Here is a 16793-nt window from a genome sequence, read left to right on the forward strand (position 1 = left end):
GGAGTAGAGACCTGTAGTGAAGTGAACCAAGCTTCACGTCACAAGAAGTGATTAACCAATTTGTTACGTTGTTCATAACAAAGGAAACTGACGTGAAACAAAAGGCGCTCGAAACACGTCATAGTTGCTCTTTGTTTTGCCTTAGCTGTGTATGTTTCAGTGTGGGACGATTAGGGTAATAGAATAGGACAACTATCTAAAATATAAATACTCCGCAGTTATATAAAGGCAAGGAAGTAGACAACAAAGTTGGTTTTATTACAAATATTTTTTGGGTTAATTGTAAGAATTTAATAATTTCATCAGATGTGATTGGTACTTTTATGACAATTTTGACAAAAAACTAATTACTATTCAATCGTATTGCATAATAAGTGTAATACTAAAGCAATTGAATAAATCGTTACTATTGTAACTAACCTTGCTCATGTAAATAATCAGGTCAGCAAACATAAAGAAATATCACGGAGGGTTTGAATTACAACGTATTTTTGTTAAAAATTGTTAACTTTTAGGCAAACTCAAATAGAATCTGATGTGTATAGTTTTATTTTCAAATCTGCATAAAGCGTCATCTGCAGTAAATTGGGGAAGTTGTTCAGGATAATAACTTAATTTTAACATCATGACTGAAACTCAGGTAAGAGCAAACTATTTTTAAACAATTTGGTTTAAACAATGTTAAAATTTTACAACTTTATAAAATAGCTTGGAAATGTGTATTTCTTGCATCATTAGAAACTTGATCAGACTTATATCGATTAGAAAATCTGCCATTACTTTAGGAAATCAGTCCAGCAGCCAAAAGTTTACATTTTGAAATTTAGGCGGTTGAGGCTCTCACATACAGATCAAGATCAAGTACCTATATAGATCAATAGATCGTATCTATTTGATTTGATCTATAAATCAAATATAGAACATTTGTGCTTACTTCAGATAAACAGCAAAGCATTTACAACACATTACACTTTGCAGATTACGCGATTGAACTTTGTTACATGCAGATCAAGCTTTATAGATGCGATGAAATCTTTTGCATTGCTGATGACGAGGAGGGAAACCTCGGAGAGGGATCATACGGAAGAGTTCGTCTCGGATTTCATCAAAATTATGGTGCAATTGCTGTAAAGTGTTCCGAGATGAAAGGTGGAAAGAGGGAGAGGATTTTGCTAGAAAAAAGGTAAAAGGTATTTAATGAAACTTGCTAAGTTTATAGACGAAAATGTCTACGATTAGAAATACTCATAAAAAAAACTTGTTTTTTGTGTAATCAATAAAATATAACAGGATCAAAAAAGAAATTGGCCACCTCCAGCAAGCCAACCACGAAAACATAGTTCGTGTTTACGGATGGACGCATTGGTCTGGAGCAATTGCAATTATCATGGAATATCTTCCTGCTGGAAATCTGAAAGCAATTCTTCTGGATGAAGACGTCGTCTTAGGTCCTCTACTTAGAGCGAGATTTGCTGAAGAGATTGCCAACGGACTTGCTTTCATCCATAATCTCTTTGATGACAAACGACTGTTGCATGGAGATATAAAACCAGAAAACATTCTCATGACCGAAGATTTGCATTGTAAGATTGGAGACTTTGGTGCTGCACAGTTGTCCAATTATACTGGGTCTACAACAACAGCTGGTTACAAAGATTTAAAATCTGTTCAGTTGACAAAACTGTACGCTGCTCCTGAACGTTTGCAGAATATTAGCATGAAGCTGACACCCAAATGCGACACTTACAGTTTTGGAATGACTTTGCACATGATTTTAGCGAGAGAACCTCCGATTGATTTTGGGATACCAGTGCAGACCTTTATTGATAGGATCATTGAGGGCCAACGACCAAGTCTAGAAAGTATCCAAACCTACATAAGGGAGCTGGAAGCAAAAGGACAAAGCGATGATGCAGCAATGATTCAATTTCTGAAAGAGGAAATGATCCGATGCTGGGAAAAAAATTCTGCTGATCGACTGACCATGACAGAAGTTAATGAGCATTTGCAGAGTCAACTGCGAAATCGTGATCTTAACGTCTTCCATAAGTTAGTCTACGATGCTTCAAAGACTCTGTGTCTGAAAAAGCCATCTTTCGTCCAAGATGAAAATCTTCCTATTAGTCGGTTTTGTCCACCAAGATTTTTAGTTGACGGTAATTTGATTCGTCAAAGCGAAAATTAGATGAAGTAAAATCCATATAGGAATAAAATAATAAGCATGTTACAAACGTTATTGTCAATGTTGTCCGTCGAAGTAGGTTACCACTTTTATTTCTGTTGACTTTTTAAGCACCTGGAATGTCCTCAACCAAAAATGCAATTTCGATCAACTATTCTACTTTCGTATCAGAAATAACTGATTCGTCAGGAGGTAAGAAGGTATATATATTTCATTTTAATATTTTGATTAAGCAAATTTAAGTATCTAGATTGTAGACATTACGTGTCATTGATGGCATGCGTACATAGGGTTATTTTTGTGGTACTACTACAAGATTCATTTTGCAGAGTCACATCGCAACCAATCTAGATCCAGCAAATCACTTGATCAAATTTATGAATCAGCTTCTGCTGAAGGTATATTGTGCACAAAGCACGTGTATTTACTCAAAATCATCTTTTGTCCGCGGGTTCATAATGTACATCCCCCAAACTAAAGTTTTTGCCTGCCACTATTTTTGCCTGTCGACTGCAATATAATCTTTCGATGAAGTTTGCAATATAAAGCTAATTGTCTTAAATGTGGTCAAAGTTTTATTTCTTTTACAAGCATACCGAATATGCCAGTGGCGACCAAAAATCAGGCAAACCGTATTTTTGTGCAAGCTTTGGGTACTTTACCAAACGATTCTGGCATGAATGAAAAAATACTAGGTATATCAGTAACTCGGTAATACAATATACCGTAGTACCACTGTACTGCCCACCTCTTGTTGTTTCTTAAATCCACAAGGTTTCTTGACGGTTTATTTTACACTAAATATCCTTTTATGTTCATTGAGTTTGTGAATTGAACGTAGTTAAGTTCTAATATATATGATGTAAAAGAAAGAAATAGTCTACCCTTTTTGTTCATTTTTATAAATTGCAATTTTAAGACCATAAATTATATTTCATATATTTTTAAATAATTTAATTAATTAATAATTAATAGTTTAATTATAATTTATGTCTTATGTTTATAAATAAATTATAATTAGTACACTTAAAATTATATATGTAATATGTAATTATAATAATATAGTTTATAAATTTTAAAATATACATAAGTTTTATAAAAAGAGAATATACTATCATTATTTATTATTGAAAAAAGTGTTTACGGAAAACCAATAATGTTTTGTCTTCTTACAGATTTACAGATTTGATTTACTTACAGATTTGATTTACTTACAGATTTGATTTACTTACAGATTTGATTTACTTACAGATTTGATTTACTTACAGATTTGATTTACTTACAGATTTGATTTGCTTACAGATGTAATTTGAGGAAAATTATACGAAAACTCATAAAGCAAACTTTGAATTTTTACTATCTGTGTTTTTTAACAAAACTTACCGCAAATACATAAAAATAACTATAAAGACATAAAAACACAGAGAATTTAGAATAACTAAATACGTAAAACTTCTCGTAATTTTTATATATTTCTACAACAAATTTTACAATTTAATAGTAACGTAACAAGATAGAGTACATGGCCTTTGTTTTTTCCTCAAATTTCTTTTTAAATTTCTTCTCTATAGCTTTGGAACCTTCAATGGAGTTGATTGATGCTGAACCTGAAATTAAAGACACCATAACTGGTAGAACATAAAAGTTAAAATATCTTAACGCCTAGATATGAATCTATAATCATATTAAATTATTTAAGGTTTCGCCTTGTTTGTCATGAAATATTGCGGTTATAGATTATAGCAAACTTCACTAAAATGTTTATTATGAGTTCTACTGATAACGCCAATAACAAACTGTCCATGGCTTATTAGCAGACTTGTTATTGCAATTGAATTCATTTATATTTTTCTCGTCAAGTGTCTCCTACTAGTTTTCAGTCATCTCATGCAAATACGTCAACCAACAACCAAATTATAACAGGTAATCAGAATGACTCTATAACTTTGTATTTTGTTTGTATTTCAAATATTCGACAGATTCGAAACCAATTCGAGTTCGCAGTCAAGTCCTGCTTTGAAAATTGTAATCCGAATCAGTTCAAGCCGTTTGGCAAATGAGGTGCCAGTTAAGACTAAAGCCAAGTCACAGAAATAGAAAAACACATCTTTTTTCAACAAAATCAAACGAAATTTCGAACGTTTAAAAATTTGCTTGTTTTGCTTCGCACGCGTTCGTATAGATAAAAATATTTTTAAATTACACTTTAATGTGATTTGACTAAAAAATGAGAAATTCACTTCAGAAATGCAGGAAGCCAATCGAGTTAAATCAATAGTCATTGTGTGTTTTCAAGAGACTTAAATCGAGTCAAGTTTTTTGCAAAAATTGCCCTAAGTCAAGTTACTGACACGATTCATTACGAATCTGAGTTACGATATTTAACTGAAAAACAATATTATCCCTAAATTAATACAGTTTCAATTTTCATTTTTTTGTATGAAGAGGAAACTATTTTAAATAGGAACATCGGCAAATCTCGGAAAATTGCATTTGGGAGAAAGGTTCGAGCAAGATGAGGAAACTTTCTCTTTGTCACAAAAAGGTGATAAACAGCATTGAAATGACTTTCAATTTGTTTTTTTTTTCAATTGTCTTTTATTCTTTGGTTAAATAACAATTTTTAAACAACGTTATAGTTAATTTATCCTATTAATTATTGCTGGACGTATAGAGCAGTATAACTATGTATATCAGATTGTTTTATTAACCTTTTTCAAAATGTGTACTATATACATTATACATATAGCTTTGCAAGTTTTCCAGGGCATGTGTAAATATTCTTCAGAAAAAGCAAGGTACGACGATGACATACAATACAGAACTTCTGTATATTAGTCATGTATAACACATCAACTTGGGTCATAGGTTTCCTTTATGAAAACAACTTTACGTGCCTTTTAAATACACTTACTGTCATTGCTTTATTAAGTTTTTAGGCAAGCGCTTATTTTTGTTTTGTTGAAAGAAAAATCTGATCTTGAAGAGTGCCTTAAGTATTTAAAAACTTGTGGTTTACTGGACAACACGTGGAACGAAGAAGTGGTGGAAGTCGCCAAAGAAAAGCTACAAATCATGAATGAGTTCTTTGATCCGAGATATCAATCCAAGGTTTTAAAATTAAATAATTTTCTGTCAACTATGCTGTAGTAAACTTATTAGAAACTTTTACATGTCCTTAAGCAAATTTGTTTCATGCATCTTGGTTTTCTTGTTATAATGTCCAGCAAAAAATGTCGATTGTTAATAATATATAAAGAACATTGCGCTATACGTTACAGCAAGTTTCAGTATACAATAAATACCGAATGTGCATATATACTGAATACATATTGATATGGATAGATGTATTAATATGTCATCTACTGGACCTTGTCCTTGCGTTCGCCAACTAGAAACGTCGGAAAGGAATTCACATTCTTTAGGTTTTCACAAAAATTTAAAGCATATTTTTCGATTGCATTACAGTTGTTTAAAAAAAACATTGTCCTTGGAATGTTGCGTCAGGATGCGATAACACTGTTTCTTCAGTATTTGAAGTTGCTGATCGTTGATGGAAAGGTGTATCCGAGAGAAAGGTTGTGACAATCATAATAATTTTTGGATGATTTGAAATTTCATGTCTATTTTACAGAACCGAGCGAAAAACCGTATATAGCTGCTAGTAATATCATACCCTATCAGTATATTTAAAATATGCTAATTACTATAAAGAGTTATTATTAGAAATTACAGCAACGGAAAAAATTAATCCCAGCTGAGTTTTATTATTGTTTCTTAGCATTTTTTGGACAATTCTGGAAAACATTAAATTACTTATCGGGAAAATCGCTTACTGTAGTGTTGACTTTTGCGTGGAATGTGGTAAATAAGGATCGGTTTTGTTAATGGTGACTCATTTACAATATGTCCAAGATTGTCTTTGAATTGAAACAGAGGTATAGTGTAGAAACTCCTCTATGTGCTTGTAATGGTTTGTGATACAGCACTTTTAGCACAAGAAATGTTTTTATTGTAAAATTTATAATTTACTACAATACAGCTAGGCGGTTCCATTGTGTCTTGCCCTTAGGCATTTTTGGGAGCACATAAGCTCTTTCAAATGTTATACTTTGTAACACATAAACTTATTACCGCAAACAAAACGATTTTTTAGTTCTTTAATTCCGTTTGTTCGCAAACATTAGATTAAACAATGGTCGGAAGATCTTTGTGTGGTTTTTTTGCTCAACTGTGCAAAAAATCGAGAGTCTTTGGCCTATGTAAGAGATACGGAAATTATTCAAATAATGGCCACCTACAAAAACCAAATGATTGGAGAACCCGTAAGTAAACCCGCTATATTAAATTTTAACTGCAATTTTCTGCTTTGTAAATACAATATACACATATGCATATATGTTTTATTACGGAAGTAATCAAGGAAACTTTAAATATGCATATTTTTGTTCTTAATTTATAAACTGCGTATTTTTTGTTAAATATTTAAAATTCAAAAGAAAATTTAAAAATTATAAACTGCGCATTTTAAAAGACTAAAGTGTTCAAACATGTTGCATAGTTTGAAAATGTTTACAGTTGTAACTTTTATTGATAGAACCTAAAAAATAACATTGAAATTTAATTGCACAATTCGAAAACGACTCGAAAATGAATAGTTTTTTGTGTATATGGAATCCTGCTGACTGCATTTATATAATCTTAACTTTGTTATAAGAATACTAAAGGTTTATCATTCATTTACTTTAGAACCCTGACAGAATAGAATTCCTATCATATTACGCGTTCTTACTGGCGTACATTGTGGATGAGTTTCAATTGCACATGCTAGAAGTCCACCGAAATCTTATCTCATACCTTGTTAAGGTTTGCATAAAAAACCATAAAACCTTTATAACGTGCATAAGCTTAAACCTGTTTGTGAATTGTTACTTTTATAAATAAGAATTATCATTTGCATATTTTTTATTACTATTTTTTATGAATATTTATTAATTTATTTTCATATTTATTTTAACCTTTTTTGTTCTTTTCAATTATTTTTTACACAATCCAGTGCATAAATGAAGCTCTTGAAGATAAAAATCACTACTGTGCCCACGAACTTGCGTCATTGTCGGAATTGTGTGATGGTTTGGCTCAACTTGCGCGATACTGGGACACTTCGGCAGCCATTTTAAAAATTCCCAAATCTGTAAAACACGTCACTTCTGTTTTAGAGTCAGGTGCAATAGACACAAGGTGGATAATTCAAATAATCTTTACGTTGTCACATTCTGATAATATTTGATTTCTTTTGCAGATGATGAAATTGAGAGAAAAGCCGCTTTGCATCTCATCCACAGATTGTGTCAGTCGAAACAAAATAAAGAGAAAATCAAGACACACAAAAAGTTATTGGATCGTTTAGACAACATGCGACTTTCAGACCCAATCAGGTAATTTTACTTGACCTTAACTTACGATTAATCAAGCTTTGTACAAAAACAGAACACAAGAATAGCTTTGATCGATGACGCCAAGACTCATGAGTCATGACATATATCTTCATGGCTTGTACTGGAAATTGAAATGCAGCTGCTTTAAGACATTGTTACATCATGAATGTCACATCACATCAATCATCAATCATCCATCACATCATGTTACATCTTTAAGACATGAATTTGAATATATTAGGTTAATGAAATGTTGTCATTTTGTAGGGATTTTAGAAAAATAGCGGAGAGACTTCATCAAGACTTGATTTCTCTTCCAAAGACGTCACTTTTGGATGTATTAAAACGACAATAAAAAATATATAAAAGTTAAACCGTTATTATACGATTAATTCCTTGACTTGCGTTTGTAATAATAAATGACGTACATATATGTAGACTGAAACTTGTCGTTTTGCTTACGTTGTATTCAGGTAAGCTATAGTTTAATTTCTATAAAGGCTGGAAGACCACTTGAAAAATAAAAGTCTTAATGGTTGTCAAAGTCATTTTAGGCGGTTATAGCCATCACATTAAAGTAATAAGTAAATGTATGTTACGTAAAAATGCCCGTGTCACTCAAGCAATACACCAGCCCTTTTTATAGCTTAGAACGTTTTTCTCTTCATAAAACGTTTTTATGATAGTGCAGTATTCTGACACAGAACCAACACATAGCGAACATAACAAAACAACAATGGGTGAAATAACGGAAAAATTGTTTCAAGAGCTGCAATCTAAACATAAATGTCTCAGAGGCTGCGTCAGCACTGTAAACTGAAGGAATTACAAAAAAAGGTTTTGAATGCTCCGCTTAAAAGAGTTTATCCAGGCAGAACATATTTGCAAGAACCTCCAAAGAACATATTTTAATTAGAAACCAACTGTTTTAGGTTGGTGCTGGTTTCATTAAGCAGGTCACCTGAACTGCTTGATGTATTGTTGCAAACTTTTTATCAAAGTAACTTTCCTGCTTTCGTATTGTCGAATGTCATTGCGTTACATTTTTACTTTTTTTACTTTTTTACTTGATAAAGATTTCCAGTTAGAGTTTTACAAGGATATATATACTATAAAGTATACGTATACTTACTTATAATAACTTATACTTAACTATTATGCTTTCTTTTATTCTGCTCATGATGACTGAGCCAAAATCTATCACAATTTGTACACAAAGCAAAATTAAGTATTAGATTTAGCCGAATGCAATCACAAGCCCAATGACCTTTGCAGCATACACAAATTAAGCCAATGTAATGGGCTTAACAGATCTATTTTAATCAAGTTTTATAACACACTTACTATATTAATTATATCGGTAGTTGCTGATAAATAATTTTGTTTACCAGCAAACGTTTACACAAAAACGTCCATTATAATTATAATGTCTGTAAACTGATTTTCATATTTTTACGCAATTTGCTGTAGTTGATTCGTGTGTAACATACACGCTGGTATTTTTGACTTTCAAGTTTATATTTACGCAAATCAAAACTAACAACTGAAGACAAAATATTAATTTTATTCACAAAATTGCTGTTGTAAACTTGTAAGATCATAAATTGTGCTATATCAATAGACATTTAGGAAAAACATTAAGCAAAATTAGTCAAATGTAAGATTCTATAATCTTTTGTTATATTTACACGCAAAGACCCTAAAAAATAATTTTAAGTGCTTTTGTTAATTTTCTACTTTTGCAAAAACCAATTTTCTGAAACGGGTTTTCAGGAAGAGAACTTTTGATGAATCTCATCTGCCAATTTCATCAAAGTTCTGCAAAAAAACATATTTTAACTTGCTCAATAAGGAAGATTTATAAAAACTTTATTTAACTTGTAGTTTTCTTTGCCCTATTCATTTAATTTTCTTTACTCCCGATAATATTTTTTGCTTTGGTTTGATTAACAAAACTTACTCAATCGGTTCGCTGGTTCGCATTTTGTCTAAACAATCAATAAAATGTTTTTGCTGTTTAAGTTTTTTCTTGTTTTGTTTTGACAGACATAGATTATGGAGAAGGTGCAAACCAGCTTCTCTTTCTGAAGCATTCTCTAAAAGTGTATATGCAGCACATGCAGTTGTTAAAATGTAAAGCAGTTTCGATTACAAAAACTAAAAATGTTTTCTAAAAAAGTGTAAATATATCTGGAATTCTGAAATAGTTGAATAAATTTTTAACAAAATATTTTCACAATGCAACAATAAGCCACAAATCACCTGATTCTAAAGTAGAAACGATGAATTTCATGGATTTAGAAGTTTTAAGAATGTCGGAGGAAATGTCCCGTGAGCGGGCAAGTTGAGCCAAACCACTACACAATTCTTCCAGTGAACCTCCGCCGGAGCAGATATGATCATTTTGTTGCAAAGCTTCCTTTAAAGACTGGATCAACGAAAACATAAATTAATTAAAAATAGAAAATTATAATGCATAATTGCAATTATTTTGTCGTGGTTTTAATAGATATCATACCTATGGAAACAGATTTAGTGGTAAAATAACTGCATAAGCTTACCGTCACGATATAACTGATCAGGGTTTCATGAATTTTCAGCAACTGTACTTCAGACTCATCTAAAACGTAGGCCATTAAAAACGCACAGTAGGTTAAGAATTCCACTCTGCTTGAATCCTGAACAAAATAAATACCTTACTAACTCATATTAACGCGATTATAAACAGCAGTTATTTGTCAATTGTCCTACTTGCACTTCAACGGAATTAAGTTACGTTTCTTTTATGATTTGCTGCCCAGAGAGTAAACAAGTATAGTATTTGATAAAACGTTATTTCTTTAAAACTATACTTAATTCTAATGCAAACGCAGCACAAGATACAAGATACACAAGACGAAAGATCATTAAACACCAGAGAGTTTTATATCAGGCAGCTGTGCATATATAGTCAATTATCAAAACTACTTTGTTTAAAGTTACAGGAATAACCTACGAGTTGAATTGTTGCTTTTTTGAACAATTCATTTTTGTATGAAGACATCATTCCAACAACATTTGTGTTTTTCACATACTCCAGACACTCTGGTTTTCTGGCACAATTGTGGAGAATGTTGACACAACTTTCTTCAGCGTACAATTTTTCCTGCGTGTGCAATAAAAAATGTTAAAATAAAATAAAATATACAATGATGGAGATTTGTTTCCAGTCAATCTACATGTTGCACCTTAAATAAAAATTGCATACGATAAAAATGTATAAACGTGGTGACGTTTTTTACCTCGCTTGCAAGACCAAGTAAACTCTGGACATGTTGTAAATGGGCCACTATCAACGTAAGCAACCCTTGCTTTCCCGACTCGATGCAAAATTCTAGGCTGTAATCAGTGATGTTCCATATTGCTAATTTAACACTCTTCAAAAGTTTAAGCTTTGGCACGCTAAATTAAAACACGACTTGTTAGAAACGAATAAATATGCTTCACAGTGCTGTAACTTTTAACAGGCATTTGACTATTTACACATCAGCGAAACTGTGTATCGAATGCTTTTTATCACTACGGCTGGCGTTATTTATTGCGCCATGTGGAACAGGTGTATTTTTAAGTAGTTTTTGACCTGTCTCTCGGATAACCGTTACCATCATCGGTTAACAGCTTGAAATACTGAGCAAACAATGGGACAAAATTATCACATAACAATTTATAGCCTTCGGCTTCTTTCCGGAATTCCTGCAAAAAGAAAGGGTTGTAGGACGCTAGGCTTGTAAACAGCAAATTTCTTTTAAAAAAAATCTATATATACAAATATATGTACACAAGTGGCAACGCAAAGATACAGTTTACAGCAAAGTATTTAAAAAAAAAAAAAAACGAAAAACCTCAATGAAATATGAAGAAAAGTTACGAGCAAATTTTTTAAAGATTTTTTTAGCCCTTTCTGCAACATCTGGTTTCCAGTTGTCCTCCAACAAGCCACAGGTTCTCAAATATCGAAGACCATCTTCAATAAGTGATCTGTCTACTATATAATTAATATACCAAACACGTTATAATTAAACATTAGAAAATAATGTAATTAAAGCTTTGAATTTGGCTTAATGTAATATAACTACTAACCATCTGTATATGTGTATAATATAATACAAAAATTTTCGTTATGTTACAGTTTATTAATTTTAATGTTTAGATAAATTGATGACTAGCCTACTATTTGCCAGTACGTGGTTTACACTCTTCGGTAAAAAACACAAAAATTTAAGAACCTTGATTAGTATCTTCATCAGATTCTTCTCGATTTGTCTCATCAGGTTGAGGTTCTAAAATTAAAAGCAAAAAGATTGTAATTCTCACTGTATATTAACTATAAATTTTGACATAGATTAAGGCGATATTTTATGAAATCGTCGAATACGTAGGCTATAGACAAACCTTCTTCAACTTCTTCACCCTTGTCCTCATCGGGTAAGCTGGTATGAGATGCGCCGACAACATTTCCTGTAAGGAATTTGTTTGTTTGGTTTTACTGTTGTACTTCCAGTCTATGAAAAACCGTTTGTTTTTCCAAAAAATGTACAACAAAGTGATATTTTTACGTACCTTCAATAAAAAATTTGAGGACTGATAGAGCAGAAATATTATTGCCAAAACTTGCAATCCACGCTGTTGAAAATTCAAATGCTTAAACTTTTTAATCAAAATTGTACAATCATATCCCCAGCAACCAATACACCTGATATAATTACCGTACGAGGATTTAAACAGCTTTTAACCAAGATTTTTGAACAAATTTTTTAAAGAGTCTTTGAAAAAAAAATAAATAAACCGATAAATAATTCTCCTAAAAATGATTACCATTAAATTGAAAAGTTGGTGGAAGAAATTGATCAATAGAAACACATTTCTCTTCGTCAAAAGACGCATATTTAAAACTTAGATCCTCCAAAGCATCATCAACTTGCTTTTGCAAAACGCTAAGATCACGATTTTGTAGCTGACTCCCCAGGCGGTCCCTAACTTCTGTCATGGTTGGTCGATTAGAAGGATCTTGGTGCAAACACAGATTCATTTCATCTTTCAGAAATCGAATGATTGCTGCATCATCGCTTTGTCCGTCCGTTTCCAGCTTTTTTATGTGGTTTTCAATACTATGGAGACCTGGTCGTTTGCCCTCAATGATCATATCAATTATAGTTTGCACTGGTGTTCCAGTATCAATCGGAATTTCCCTCGCTAAGATTATGTACAAAGTCATTCCATAACTGTAGGTGTCGTACTTGGGAGTGAGCTTCGTGCTGCTATCTTGCAGGCGTTCAGGAGCAGCGTACAGAACAGTTTGCAGGTTAAACTCGGAATCCACATCATCAGCTGATGCCGTAGATCCAGTATAATTGGACAACTGTGCAATTCCAAAGTCTCCAATCTTGCAGTGTAAATCCTCGGTCATGAGAATGTTTTCTGGTTTTATATCTCCATGCAACAGTCGTTTGTTATCAAAGACATTATGGATGAAAGCAAGTCCGTTGGCAATCTCTTCACCAAATCTCGCTCTAAGTAGAGGACCTAAGACAACGTTTTCATCCATAAGAATTGCTTTCAGATTACCAGCAGGAAGATATTCCATGATAATTGCAACTGCACCAGGCCAGTGTGTCCAACCGTAAACACGAACTATGTTTTCGTGGTTGGCTTTCTGAAGATGTCCAATTTCCTGTTTTATCCTGTTAAAATTGATCGATAAGTCTAAAGATGTGTCGAAACGAGCTCAAGTTTGTCTCCCGAATTTACCCATAGGTAAACTTTTTGCGAAAATAAGGGTTAAGGGTTCTCACAAACAATAAAGTCAAAAGCTCGATCTCCCAAGCCTAAGCGTCTTCATTTTTCCAAGATACAACACAACACAAGAAAACAAAGCTTATAATAAACACTCATTTTTAATTGTTGTCAGTTGTGCCAAATTTTCCTTGAACCAAAAGTAAAACTTACTTTTTTTCAAAAAAATATCGTTTTAGCCTCCCAGCTTGCATTTCAATACACTTTCTAGCAACTGCTCCAAACTTTTCATGGAATCCGAGACGAACCTTTCCGCATGATCCTGCTCCAAGGTATCCTTCATCGTCATCAGTAATGCAAAGAATCTCTTTGCTTTTATAAAACTTGATCTGCATGTAGAAGCATTCAGTGGTCAACATTCATTCGCGTAAGCTACTGTACACAGTGTATAAGGTACCTGTACCGAATAAGGCCCACCTAACACTTTTTTGAAAATAACTCAAGAACCATAAATGAGAATAGACTGAAAAATCGTATTCTATTAGTGAGGGTATATGACTACAACATATTAAAACCACAATACCTGACAACCCCCCAAAACAATTTTATAAAGAAATTAAAAATTCCAAAAAATGGGCCTTATTAGGAGCAGAGGTTCCTAATAAGGCCCACCAATTTTGTGAGTATTTTGATTCAAAACATAGTAATAGACAACATATAACATTATTAGAAATTTCACATTTTAAGTTGTACAAACATTTAAAAAGATTCCACTAGGCGCATCAAAGTAACTGCAACAATTTGCCAACTGATGACTGGAACCACTCTTGAAGTCTGGACATCAATTAGCCAAGCATCTTGTATGGGCCTTATTAGGCGCATGTGGCATCCACGAAAAAAATGTCACATTTTTGTCATCAGACAAATTTTAGCAAAAAAAAGTGCATTATCCTTTTCAATACTAAGTTGGTTGTTACATGAAAACTTCAGCCGGCTGACAACAGTTCATTTAACCGGCCAAATTCTCACTTACTTTTTTTCTAAATTAACAAAACCACCTTAACTGCAAATATCAAATTTTTGTTGTGCTCTAGCGAAGCGGTTGATCACGTGACAAGGATGAAATCTGGTAAACCATCATGAATTTATATTAGTTTTTATGTAGGGACAAAATCTTTTATTTATTTGCACGGGTTTGCGAAATATGAGCAATGGGCCTTATTCGGTACAGGTACCTTAGTTTGCCCTACTTGGCTGCTTATTTAATGTAAGCACATGTTTTATCTGATCTATGTTCACCAAAGTTAGTTTAGTATGGTTAGTTATTTAGATTTCCAGGAATACACAGTTCAAAGCTGTTATGGGTAAGTTTTAAAACTGTTTTGGGTAAGTTATAAATTTTTAACGCTGTAGAAATTGCCAATAAAATCAACCAGATTACTTAAACATAGTTTATTCTTACCTGGTGAGTTTCAGGCGAGACGGCAACATTATTCAGCGGAGAGACTTTGCAACAAGGTGAAATTATGTTTCCCATTGGTTTGGGTTAGACATATCAGTTTGAGTTTCAAAGTTTACAATCTTTTTTATTATTATAACTTAGTTTGATTTTCCTAAAATATTAACATTTTTTTTATATCCTAAACTCAATGAATGAAAACTTAGCCGTAACGCTATGCTCTGCTTAGACCTGTGACATTGTATCTCAAAACCTTCTTGGTCATATTCAGATCTTCTTTCCGGTTTAAGTTATTTCAAGTTATGCCAGCGAGTATTTGCAATTGCTGAAATGGTCACCTTAATTTTGAACAGGAAACTATAACTAAACTCAATAGTTGAGAAATGAAATTGTCATTTGTGTATTTATTTAGAATTAAACCGTTTCAAACTTAAATGTTTGACCTAAAAGATATGCAACATTCGTATTCAATTTACCAAAGTTAGATATAATCACATTACACATTTACCGAAACGAAAGCCTAGTTTTTGTGTAAGTGTCCGGACGAGTGTAGGCTATCATTTCGTGATGTTCCGATTAAGGAATCACGTGACGAACATGCCAGATATTTCCAGTATTTAAATAAATATTTCATTGGTGCTCAGCTGACCATGAAGTTAGTAATCCTGGTCGAGATTTCTACTAATACAACACGTTTTTGCTCTTGAGTTCAATAAGTTCTCATGATACTTTTGATACAAACGTGATAATTTCACAATATTATTATCAGTTGTTCATGTTCTGACATCTCAAGTATTAACAATTTTTATAGTTATGTGTTGACCATGTCTATGCCGGTCTTGAAGATAATCTGTAGTGGGCCTACTGACACTAAACGACAAAAGGCTGCTAGAACTTGGTTTGTCAGTTGAAGTATTGCTGTCATTTCCCGTCGTTTTTTTAAAGCCAATCTTTCCATCATTACATAAATCTATACGTTTTGGGTGTGGTTAGTTTGTCAAGCTAGTTGTCGCTGTTTCACCATGTACTTCCACATCGTCTCATCTTAAACTTACTCTCGTTTACGCAACTAGAAACTTCAATGCAAAGCGGAAAGTTAAATTAACAGTAAGTTATGAGAGTAATGAAACTAAACAACTTGCGCACAGTTTGTCACAGAATGAATAAATAAGTATAACCTAGAAAACACTAAAGAATAAAGTTGCTTGCTCAAAACAGAGTTTATCTAACACTGTACGGTTGTATAGGAAGCGCGTTTCCAATGTTCTTTTCAAAACATGTTAACAATAGGGAGGCTAACAATAAGCGTCGGTATTTTGATTTCTAAAGTGCTTTTGATGAAGATAGGACAGTGTTCTTTGCGACTTTATCACTCATTCTTATATGTTAATGGCAGCAATCAAACTATTTGATTGACTTTTACAAATTTCTGTTGTAATAACTCCTTGGCAACAGACAGGCGAAGTCACATGTTAACGAGTAGGTATCTTGATTTCTGACTTGGTTCTGCCCAGTGTTCTTTGTCACGTCACGTCATTTATCGTTAGATATTGTAGGCAACGACCTCATTGTTTTACTGACTTCTAAGATTTAAAAAGTATTTGGCAAAAATAACAATTGTAATACTTGTTTGGCGAACGGGCTACGGGTCATGGATACATACGAAAGTTTACTGCCAGGGTTTTGTTACATTTACTATTTTTTCTGTTCGGTATTTAGGATTTGCCACGAAAGTATCCAATCGTTTTACCTGCAACCATAGACATCAACAAAACAATTGCGGTACTAAAAGCAAAAAATAAACTTTATTTCGTAAAAAATTGTCCTTGATAAAAGAACGTGTTTGCTTGCGTACATATGTCTATACCTGCAGCAATTTTTAACAAAATAATTTTTATTTAACGCTGACACAACAACAGCTGTCAATGCTCCGCTAGGCTGT

General features: G+C 32.8%; 2 protein-coding genes across 5 annotated transcripts; one reads left to right on the forward strand and one right to left on the reverse strand.

Annotated features, from left to right (window-relative positions):
- The first annotated feature begins 514 nt into the window (after positions 1-514).
- Positions 515-6507, forward strand: LOC143453120 (receptor-interacting serine/threonine-protein kinase 4-like). Of its 3 annotated transcripts, none has more exons than XM_076954276.1 (12): positions 515-640; positions 1008-1183; positions 1291-2156; positions 2294-2374; positions 2512-2580; positions 3754-3813; positions 4043-4105; positions 4647-4727; positions 5151-5293; positions 5651-5760; positions 5964-6120; positions 6370-6507. In XM_076954276.1, exons 1-11 carry the CDS (start codon positions 626-628, stop codon positions 6052-6054), a joined length of 1755 nt encoding a protein of 584 aa, XP_076810391.1. In that variant the 5' UTR covers positions 515-625; the 3' UTR covers positions 6055-6120; positions 6370-6507. The 3 variants fall into 3 exon arrangements, with proteins under 3 accessions (XP_076810391.1, XP_076810392.1, XP_076810393.1); XM_076954277.1 differs by having other exon boundaries at positions 516-640; positions 979-1183; XM_076954278.1 differs by lacking the exon at positions 515-640 and having other exon boundaries at positions 1056-1190.
- A 2573-nt stretch (positions 6508-9080) lies between these two features.
- Positions 9081-15037, reverse strand: LOC143453357 (uncharacterized). Of its 2 annotated transcripts, none has more exons than XM_076954666.1 (14): positions 14855-15037; positions 13606-13781; positions 12475-13340; positions 12220-12282; positions 12052-12117; positions 11886-11939; positions 11502-11641; positions 11240-11352; positions 10902-11061; positions 10616-10765; positions 10182-10298; positions 9883-10048; positions 9581-9716; positions 9081-9438 (listed from the first exon to the last, which is right to left on the reverse strand). In XM_076954666.1, exons 1-14 carry the CDS (start codon positions 14927-14929, stop codon positions 9390-9392), a joined length of 2331 nt encoding a protein of 776 aa, XP_076810781.1. In that variant the 5' UTR covers positions 14930-15037; the 3' UTR covers positions 9081-9389. The 2 variants fall into 2 exon arrangements, with proteins under 2 accessions (XP_076810781.1, XP_076810780.1); XM_076954665.1 differs by having other exon boundaries at positions 9082-9438; positions 11502-11644; positions 14855-15035.
- Between the last annotated feature and the right edge of the window lie 1756 nt (positions 15038-16793).

Source organism: Clavelina lepadiformis, chromosome 4, assembly GCF_947623445.1.
Source record: "Clavelina lepadiformis chromosome 4, kaClaLepa1.1, whole genome shotgun sequence".
Classification (NCBI taxonomy): domain Eukaryota; kingdom Metazoa; phylum Chordata; class Ascidiacea; order Aplousobranchia; family Clavelinidae; genus Clavelina; species Clavelina lepadiformis.